The sequence below is a fragment of the Bos taurus genome, chromosome 20, assembly GCF_002263795.3.
Source record: "Bos taurus isolate L1 Dominette 01449 registration number 42190680 breed Hereford chromosome 20, ARS-UCD2.0, whole genome shotgun sequence".
NCBI lineage: Eukaryota > Metazoa > Chordata > Mammalia > Artiodactyla > Bovidae > Bos > Bos taurus.
The window spans coordinates 22,414,611-22,425,109 of record NC_037347.1 but is presented as its reverse complement, the minus strand read 5'-3'; the positions used below and the strand labels follow the sequence as shown (position 1 = coordinate 22,425,109).

General features: G+C 46.4%; 1 protein-coding gene across 2 annotated transcripts in view; it reads left to right on the top strand.

Annotated features, from left to right (window-relative positions):
- Window positions 1-7,681: 7,681 nt before the first annotated feature.
- Window positions 7,682-10,499, top strand: part of MAP3K1 (mitogen-activated protein kinase kinase kinase 1) — a 77,266-nt gene continuing 74,448 nt past the window's right edge. Inside the window, exon 1 of one of the 2 annotated variants that reach the window (NM_001205906.1) lies at window positions 7,682-8,160. In NM_001205906.1, coding sequence (NP_001192835.1) covers window positions 7,682-8,160 — 479 coding nt within the window. Of the gene's footprint in view, window positions 8,161-8,739; window positions 9,239-10,499 lie in introns of those variants that run through there. The other variant, XM_005221498.5, reaches the window with a different exon arrangement.

Sequence of the window (10,499 nt, the reverse complement as noted above, 5' to 3'; positions counted from 1 at the left end):
AAGGATGGGGGAAGGGACAGTTGGGGAGTTTGGGATCAACATGTACACACTGCTATATTTAAAGTGGATAACCAATAAGGACCTACTGTATAGCACATGGAACTCTGCTCAATGCTACGTAGCAGCCTGAATGGGAGGGGACTTTGAGGGAGACTGGATACATGTATATGTATGGCTGCAGTCCACCTGAAATTATCACAACATTTTTAATTGGCTACACTCCAATATAAAATAAAAAGTTTTTAAAAAATTTAACGTCTATGAAGTACTTATCACATACTGCCATATAGTAAATGCTCAATAAATAATTTATAACTGTTAATAATTTTTAACTTCCTATGCTTCCTGGAAACTTTCCAAGATCCTCTTCCTACAAACTTTCAGATTTGTTTCATGTTACAGATATGACTCCTTTTCTGTCATTCTCTTCTTCTGTATTTCGGAGTCCCACTCCTCAGTTCTTTCTCCCCTTTTCCCTTCCTTCTCTCTTTACATCCCTCCTTCTCTCTCTCTCTCTCCCTTCAATTATTGCCAATAAGAGCTAATTAGAATGCATATAGAAATTAATTATCACCTTCTTCTAAAGAAAGGGCACAGTTACATTTGCAAATGAACTCATATCACTTTCAGGAAAGAGAACTTCTTCCTCATTAGGGAGCAAATGTGATTGATGCTCAGATCCTATGGAGTCTTAGATAGCTTGTGTTTGGTAGCGACCTGTCTCAGCTGGTAAGGAATCTGCTTGCAATGCAGAAGACCCTTGTTCAATCCCTGGATTAGGAAGATCCCCTGGAGTAGGACATGGCAACCCACTCCAGTATTCTTGCCTGAAGAATCCCATGGACAGAGGAGCCTGGTGGGCTACAGTCCATAGGATCACAAAGAGTCAGACACGACTGAGTGACTAAGCACAGCACAGGACACAGCGACCTAAGTCAACTCCCGTTACTTGAGCATCTACTACATGCAAGGCACTGAGCTAGGGGCTCTGGGGAGGCAAGGATGATGAAGAGGAGATGGTCCCTCCCTCTGGGGTCTTATTAGCCGGTGGAAAATGTTGACATGGACACAAGTGGCTCTCATGTAAGGCAGGCTCTGGAAGTTCTAGGGAAAGGGCATCTTCTCACTTTCTGTACCCCCAGCACCCAGAAGGGGCCTGCCTGTTAGCAGGTGCTTAAAAGTACTTCCTTCAGACGTAGGCAGGAGGATAGAAGTGCACCATGTGTCACAAATTTGGAGAACAAATGTTTTAAAGAACACACAGCTGCCCTGGTCACTTGGGTCTGGGGTGCGGTGCTGGCTCAGCGTGATGCATAACCCTAAACTCCTGTTCTCGAGATCGATGCCTCTCAGGATCCAGAGATGCATTGTTTCACACGCCTTGTCCCCTAGTCTTGACAGGTCGAGAAGGTCTGTGGCTATACTGCTGCCCATGTTGGAGATCAACATTAATTTATAGTTGGGGAGAATCTTACTAGTAGATGTATTCAATAAGAGAAGAGAAAAATAAGCTAACTTGTCAAATCTGTCCCTCTGATAACAGGAATGCAATGGATTCCTGAACAACCGCATGTCATATCCTAGGCGTCCGAGTGTCCATGTCCTTGCTTTTCTTTTTGACCTATCTCGTGGGTCCTGGGCTACTCACTCATTGGGCCAGTATTCACAACAGTAACACACAAACGCTAAGAAAAAATTTGCAATATTAAGTAATGTATATGACCTAGATTTGTATTTGTGTAGGTATAGACAAATCATGTGAAGTATGTTGCTATTCCTTACATTGGCAACCGTATGGATATTGAATGCTAGGATTGCAAATAGTTTGATCCTAATAAAATACTTGATTACCTTTAATTAAAATTTTTTTTAATTTTAAATTCAATTTTAAATATTTTTTATTTAAAAATTTGATATATCTTTAGTCCTCATCCAGTTAGCCCATCAATGGAACACCAGATATAAATATAATTGTCTTTAATATTTTGTTGCCAGTCATGTAAAAAAAATCACAACTTTACACAGTGTTCAGTTTTGTCTTTATGAAAGTATATATATCAAGGTAGAAGCCTAAAATATATTTTATCCACTGTTGGTTTACATTCTGACTTTTAACTAATTTAAAATGTTGTTATGGGGCCTTCATGTGTACTTACCCTGCCCCTTCAAAGGTTAAGAATGGGCCAGGCCCAGGGGTGGTGGTGGCCAGAGTTTGGGTGTGGACTGGATTTAAGGAAGAGTTTTCAGAAGAAGAGGGCTCATAGGTTAGAGTGGAGGAAAAGATAGCATGACCTGCTCCCAACCTGGGGAACAGATATTGTGGTGGGAGCCCAGGTACAAGACAGGGTGAACTGTGCTGAGAACCCAGCAGTCAACGGTGGTAGGCTGGGCGTGTGATGAAGGCAGGTGGCAGGTCTATACTGATCTCATTTCTTGACTTTGAGTGGTGCCCAGCACACAGGAGCAAATGCGTTTAATATTTGATAAATCAAAGAAAGAAGGAATTTGGACTCTATGTAACACGGAACCACTAAAGAGTTTGAGTAGAGGTGATAGAATCAGAACTGTAGTTAAGAAAGAAACTGACAAGGGTGCCTGAAATTTATTTGAAAGTTTAGCTGTTGGAGGTAGAAAGAGTAATATGCTAACCTACATGTTACTAATTTATATCTATTGTGATTTGTTATTTCCTGAACATACAAATGTGGATATTTGTAATTATACAGAATGAATGAAAAAAGAAATCTGGAATCTGCACTCTATATTCTATGTAATATGGAACCACTAAAGAGTTGGAGGCCTAACTAGACGTTTAATGGTCCATAAAACTCCTAAGTTTTAGGTATAATGGCTCTAGGGCTGTGCTGTCTGGTGACACTGGTCACTGTCTATATGTGCCTTTTGAGCATCTGAAATGTGACTCAAATGATGTTCAATATGTTCTGAAGAGTAAAAAACACACTGGATTTCAAAGATGTAGTAAAAAAATAATGATAAAATCTCATTAGTAATATTTTATATATTGATTACATACTGAAAAAGTAATATTTTGGATATACTGTATAAATTACATTATTGAAATTAATTTCACTTGCTTCTTTTTAGTTTTTCTAATGTGGCTACTAGGAGATTTAAAATTACATATGAGCCTTGCCTTTGCAGCTTGCATTAGATTTTATCAGAGGGCACTGCTCTAGTGGATATCACTTTTGTATACTTCTTTAGCAGTTTTTACCCCAAAACAATGCAAATCAATTACAAAATGAAGGCACAAATGTTGCAAAAGATGAAGAAGTTGACTAAACCACCAGAAGTGACACCAAACTTCCTAGATCATGTGTAAGGTCTTGTCAGCATAGGATTTAGCAGAGTTGGACCAGTGGACCACTAAGAGAAAACCAACAAGGACATTGATTCAAAGAAAGAAACTGAATATTACAGAAGGACCTTGGAGAAATGTACGAAGTCTTCAAATATATACATATATATTTTTTGGAAAAATGATAGTCATGATTAAGCCATAAAACTTAAACAGAAGAATATTGCCTTATACACCAAAAAAGAGCAACCAACAGGGTTCAACAGAATTCAAAGAATCATTCAGAGTTGCAAAGGTAAGTAGAATTTGGCTAACTGTGAGATAAATCAAATTTCCTTAGTTGCAGTTTTAAATATAAAATCCCGATTCAGCTGGCTTTCATTATTCACTACAAAAATTTAGTTTCTGATTTTAAATACTTTCAAATATAAGCAAAATATTTAGATGGCTGGTTAATAAAAAGGAATCTCATACGTATATATAGTATAAACTATTTTCCTTTAGATTAAAACATAAGCAACAGGGTTTTGTCTTGTATATTTTGGGGGTTTTAACCAGTATTTGGGTGGAGGGCCTTGGTCTTTTGAGTATGGGTCCACTATCCAGAGGCTTTCTCACATTTCTCATGGTCTACAGTTTTCACTCTCTTTCAAGCAAAGTGAAAACTGAGAGACATGTACAAAGTTCTTATAGAATTGAATGCTTTTTTCTCCACTCTTTCACAATCCTCATATCCATAACTGATTTGACAGAGACTCTTTTCAGTGTCTCGCTTTCACTCATTCTTTCAAGGCATTTAACTTAATTTTCATCGGAATAACTTTTTGTTTTGCACTTACATAGTCATGTTTAATAGGACTTAATTAAATTCTATAAGGACAGTTACAGCAGCTATAGTCAGATTTGGGAACAAATATGGTGGATTCGCTGAGGTCCATAACTCAAATGGTGGGAGCAGAAGTGAGCAGGTATCATGAGCGTTCATTATGCTGCAGCATCCCTCTGCCTGCTGCACACCACACCAGGAATGACAGGTATCTGTTAATAGATGAGTCAGTAAGTGGAGGTTGGTGAAGAAGCTTTCTGCTATAATGTCACCTACTGGCGTGCTGTGATTCATGGGGTCGCAAAGAGTCGGACATAACTGAGCAACTGAACTGACTGAACAGTGTACTTGCAAAAGGTCAACTATCCCATAAATGACAAGATTTCCTGACTCAGGACATCTGGAAACACTTGGAAATATGGACAGAGAACAGAGAAACCAAGTTCTCACCCCAACTCTCCTGCAAGTATTCCATAATAATATTTATAACTCTGATAGGATACCAGCTTTTACTCTATTCTCAAGGTTATCTTCTTACTCTTTATGTCTACCTAAGACAAAGATTTCACAGGGGAGTGAAACCCCACACACAGATGGATCTGAAATTCTAGCAGAGTCAACTTGATGAATACCCACTAATAAAAATATTTGCAAATGGATTGTTTTACTTTTGTAAATATGAAAAACAACAAACAATATCTCAAGAGAAGAAAATTGCTTGTGTGTGCATAATAGGTATTTAAGAAACACAAGGTGAGTGATATACAGACTGAAATATTTCTGCCAGTGCCTATTAAATTTGTTCATTCTACATCAGTGTTTATGCACAAGAAGGAAATGCACCAATATTAAACTGGATCCTCCAAATGAGTGAGATTCAGGAACTGAAGTATGACTTAGGTGATTCCCAGAAGCACCATGTGGAAGCAGTGATCTGTAAAATATTGACGTAAAGTTTACCAAAGTTGTCATAGCATAAATGAAATTACTGCAACATTTGTGTCTGAGAGAGAATAGAAATAAAGAGGTTGGAAATAGGAACTGGAATTTTCAGTGTACAAGCAAACTTGGAAGAGTTACAAGTCTCCTTTATGTCATTAAAGAAATCAAATTAAGGCAATTTGACATATATCTTTACGCAGTAATATAAAGCAGGACCCAGCAGCACCAAACTAGAGACAGAATTTTAACCAGGCTTAAGACGCAAAAATTTTGGTAGCAATTCAACAGGTTAAAGTTTCTTCAAAGAAGACTTTATATCAACATATGATGGAGGAAGAACACCCTTTTCAGTCAAGCACATCCTTTATAATTCTTCCTTAAAAAATAAGTTTGTCAGGGCAAGGTGCATAATGACAACTCGAATATATACACAAAAGATTAAAGGGGGAAATCACTCAAAGCACCAAAAACCAGGTGAAAGACCAGCACTTAAGGTTTTGCCATGGCGGTGTGATGGATGGAGGCCAGAGACTGTGGCTAGTTGATAGTACTGTGCTCTTCTCACTCGGTCCCGTTTTCATCACTGTGCACAAATGAAGAGGCTGAAGTAAATGTTTTACTGGATCCCGTTCTGTTTTGCTACTCTGGCCAAACTTCAAAATTGGAACAATTTTGAAAAGCTAAAGGCATCTACCTACTTTTCTCATTTACAGTTAACTAAGTACATGTGTTTAAATTTAAAGGTTTTCTAATCTAAATAAGAAAGAAGTTTATCCTTCCCAACGTAGGTTTTGGTGGGTGTAACAATCCGGGAAGACCTAGGAAATAACTACTGTTTGCTTTGGATGATACACTTGGCTACCATTAAAAGACTGTATAATCATAGCCTAACTGTAGACTTCAAATTCTAACAGATTTATCTAAAGTTTCAAAATTTGTACCGTTGGATGTAACTAAAACTAGCTTATGGCAGACTTCGTAGCAGTTAACACAGAGCTAATATGAAATCTGAACCCGCTTTAAAAATCCCTCGGATATCACCATCCTCCTCAGTTACCATTTATAGCCAAGAAAGAGGTTTTCATTTTATCTATTTCCAAGAAATCAAAGGAATTATTTTGTAGACAGTTTAGACTTTTGTCTAAATATATGAACACTGACAAGTTAGCGCTCTCCTTTCTCTTCCTGAGCAGCTCTCTCCCTCCACGACGCTCCCCGACCCTACCCGCCCCCGCCTTAATCTCTGTTTCACAAAGTAAATCTAGGGACTCGGTTCCGGGCTAGAGGGAGATTTCTCAGCACTGACACACCGGCTGGAGGAAAAGAAGGGAGGGGAGAAGTAAACGCGACAGGGAAGCCAGAAGAAAGGTCTAAAATCATTAACATGTAAATGGTGCTTTTCCATTCCAAAGCACCTTATCGCCAGACGCCCTCAGGGACTAGCAGGGTTCGTGACGCCGCTCTGGGTAGCTCGGGCTCCGCGGGGGTGGGGGCGGAGGGAACCCGACTGCAGCCCGACCCTGCGGGGAAGAGGGACGTGCAGCCAGAGGCATAGGGCTCGGGGAGGGTCAGAACCTGGCGGAGGATGACAGCAGCCAGGACTTCCTGGTTCCTTCCCCAAACATGATGTGGTCCTGCATATCTGCCTTTCCCAAAGACAGCGGAGGAAAAAAAAAAAAAAGGAAAAAGATTTATAACGATTCACCTCGACCACCCCCCCCACTCCGACCCCATTGCCCGGTCCTCTCGATCTCCCTCTAGCTGGGGGCGAAACAGTGGGTGAAGAGGATGTCCCAAATCTGGGATTTCAGGTTTGGAACACGATATTCCAGAAACTTCTGTTTTATTTGTAGCACGATCTGGGGGTGGGCAAAAGATGAGGAAAGCTTTTTTTATATATAAACTTGTGTTCTGGGTCCGCGGCATCACGTCAGCTGAACACTGGGTTTCTTTTGCTTTGCAGCAGGCGAGCGCCCCGGGCGCCACCTGCGCGTCCCGCGCGGAGTGGAGGCGGGGGCGGGGGTAGGTCGGTCCGCGCCCGGGTTCCCCGACGCCCACTGCAACGGGCATGCGAATGACAGACTGCAGACCCTCTGGCTTGCGCCCCCTTCAACGCACCGTCCATCAAAGCTCGAATTGCAATTCCCTTAGGGCGAGCGCCGGCCAAGCCGGGCCGAGATTGCGGCGGAGAGGAAGCGGAGCTCCGCCGCCGAGGCTCCTCCTCTCGCCGGTGCTCCTCCTCTCGCCGGTGCAGCCCGGGACTACCTGGCGGCACGGCGGGTGAGGCGCGCGAACCCTAGCGCGCCCCCGCAGCGGCCCCCTCGGCAGCCACCTCGGCGGCCCGCGCGCGGGGCTGAGCTAAGAGCCCACTCCCCACCAAAACCGGCGGTTCGCCGTCCCTGCCGTCCTCCCCCCACCGAACCCCACGCGCCCTCCCGTCCGTCAGTCCCGGCCGGGGGCCCGAAGGGCCGCGCTCACGCAGTTGGCGCAGCCAGCCCTACGCTAGAGGCGCAGAGCCCGCCCTCCGCCCCCTGCACTCTCCCCGCCCCCTCCCTCCCTCGCAGGGGCCGAGCGAATGTAGCCCGCGAGAGAAAATGGCGGCGGCGGCGGGGAATCGCGCCTCGTCCTCGGGATTCCCGGGCGCCGGGGCGGCGAGCCCCGAAGCGGGCGGCGGCAGAGGGGCCCTCAAGGCGAGCAGCGCGCCCGCGGCAGCCGCGGGGCTGCTGCGGGAGGCGGGCAGTGGGGGCCGTGAGCGGGCGGACTGGAGGCGGCGGCAGCTGCGCAAAGTGCGGAGTGTGGAGCTGGACCAGCTGCCCGAGCCGCCGCTTTTCCTCGCCGCCTCGCCGCCGTCCTCCTCCACTTCCCCGTCGCCGGAGCCCCCGGACGCGGCGGCGGGCGGGAGCGGTTTCCAGCCTGTGGCGGTGCCGCCGCCCCACGGAGCCGCGAGCCGCGGTGGCGCCCACCCTGCCGAGCCGGCGGCCGCACCGGACAGCGGCGCCCAGAGCCCCGCGGGGGCCGAGCCGGGGGAGAAGCGGACGCCCGCCGCCGAGCCGACTGCGGCGGCCCCGGCTGGGTGAGCAGCGCGGCCCGGGGAGCGGCGGGGACTTGGGGGGCTGGCGGGCTATTGCAATGAATGAACCCCGGCATCGCGCAGGGCGTCCCGGGGCTCCGCAGAGCCAGGCTGCGCGCGGCTATCCGGGACCCAAGCCCTCGGGCACCCCCTTTGACCCTTCCAGCTTCGGGCGGCGCCCCGGACCTGGCCTGGGGGACCGGACGGGGGCCCGGGGCGGGGACGTGCTGGAGAGTTTGTTATTGTTTGCAGACATGTGACAGGCGTGCGAGCCGCGCTGCTTGGACCAATTGAGATAAGGTGTGGGGGGCCGGGCTGGCTTTGTGGGGCTCTTGGGATCGGGGCTCTCCGAGGAGCCCCGGAACAGGACCCTGGCGCTGCCCTCCGGGTCAGGCTGGAAGAGGCGAGCAGCAGTGCGGCGGCGGCGGCTGCGGCGACCCCGGACCTGAGTCCCGGGGGGCGCGGGGGTGAGGCCTGAGCCTGCGGGCGGGTGGTGTAGGTGGGCGAAGTAGGTGGGCAGCCCTGCCCGAGGCCGGGTTGGGGGGCTGGAGGGCGGCGGCGCAGAAAGCGGTGGGGTTCCCCGCGCCGTGACAGGCAGAGCCTCTAGGCAGGTACCGGAGGCCGGGCCGGAACGGAGGCGGCGCGCCCCGAGCGCGGCCGCAGGGGGTTCCGGGTGGACGGCTCTGTAACGCCTGTCAAAGCGGTGCGGGCTGACGGGCTGCAAGCTCTCGGGGGCTTGCGGGGTGTTAGGACTGAGAGTTTTCTAATCGCGTCCCCCAAGGGATTCCTAGTGTCCTGGGGAATACAGACCGCACCACGGAGACTTGAGTGACTTCTGTTTGGAGTTTGAATTTGGCCTTTGAAGTTTGCATTTGGCGGAGTGGTGTAAGAGCCAGGACCGGATGTGTCAGCCATTCAGTTGCAAAGCGGTAGTGCCTACTCCCCGCAGCCTCTCCGGCGTGGTTGGGGACCGCGGCGCGGGTGCGGTGCTTCCTGCTCCCTGCAGCTGCGTGGGCCGCCGCGGGATTCCAGGGGACCCAGTGAGGTGTGCTCCGGGGCCCTAGGCTGCCTGCGCGTTACGGTATGTGCAAGGTAACTCAGGCCAGCCGTTCTGGCCTGGCTCTTTGGCAACTAGAAATTTTTGTGTGAGGAAATTCTTTTAAATGTGACAGCCATAGTCCTTGTTTTTGTTTGTTTTAAAATCTAGTGAATGCAGAGCACAGGTTTGAGGGGTGTTTTGAGTTGCTGGAAATGTTGTGATAGTCACCCGTTTCCCTGTAGGGTTTCCTGACCTTATTCTGAATGTTTTAAAGTGCCTTGTATTGGTTTCCCTTGTGAAACGAATTTGACAGTAGGAATCATTGGCTTTCGTTAATTATCTAGTGATTTGGCACTTTTGGGGGCGACTTGATTATTTGTTTAAAACCGCAGTTTGTTGATTGCTACTTAGAAGTTGCCCCCTTCTCTTTCCCCACTTCGCGGGGGAGGGAACCCTAAAAATGTGGTCCGCAGTGTGCCATGGCAATGTTGAGAGGAACGGAGACTTGTGACTGTGCTGGTTTTCTGTGTGCACTTGTACATGTAGCTTAGTCTTACAAGGGTTATGTTTCTCTACTGCTCCTTTGCAGATTGCATTAGAACTTGACTGGAAAGATTCGTTGTAGGCGATTGTTACTACAAGTGAGGTCCAGTTAAAGATATTAAACCCTGAATTTGAGAGGTGAATTTTGTCTTATTCCCATGATACTAAGTTTTGGGATGCAGTAAATAATTTAGCAAGCCTCAGCATTCTAGCCATCTTAACGAGCTATGAATATAGTAGAAGAGGAACCACTGTAAATTAATGTATAGATGTTTAGTGCTGTCTCCACACAAAATAAGAGGACGAAAGTGAAAGCAGATAGAATTCAGGGAGTGAGTAGTCCATGTTTAATTTTTGCATTTTATAACCTAGTTTTTCCCCCTCCCCTTTTTGGAGAGGGTGGATTATAATTGCACAGTATATGAAATAATAGACTAATGGGCAAAATCATTTTTTAAAATGAATTTCACTGGCCAGAATGCTGTTTATTCATCTCAAATAATATAAACATTTCATTTATAGTAAAATATTGATTTCCTCTACTTTTGAAATAGTTTTTTCCATATTGCCTTGTTCGTGGGGTTGAAATTCATTTGAATCTGTTGGTATAAGCACTTTGACTGTAAGCAGTAAAATTGCAATTGAACTTTACTTTTTGGATAATAGGTACATTCATACTTTAGTAGGATCATCTAACATCGAGATTTTGAAATATTTTTATATTTCAGTAGTACTGTACATCTGGACACCTATCTGTTAA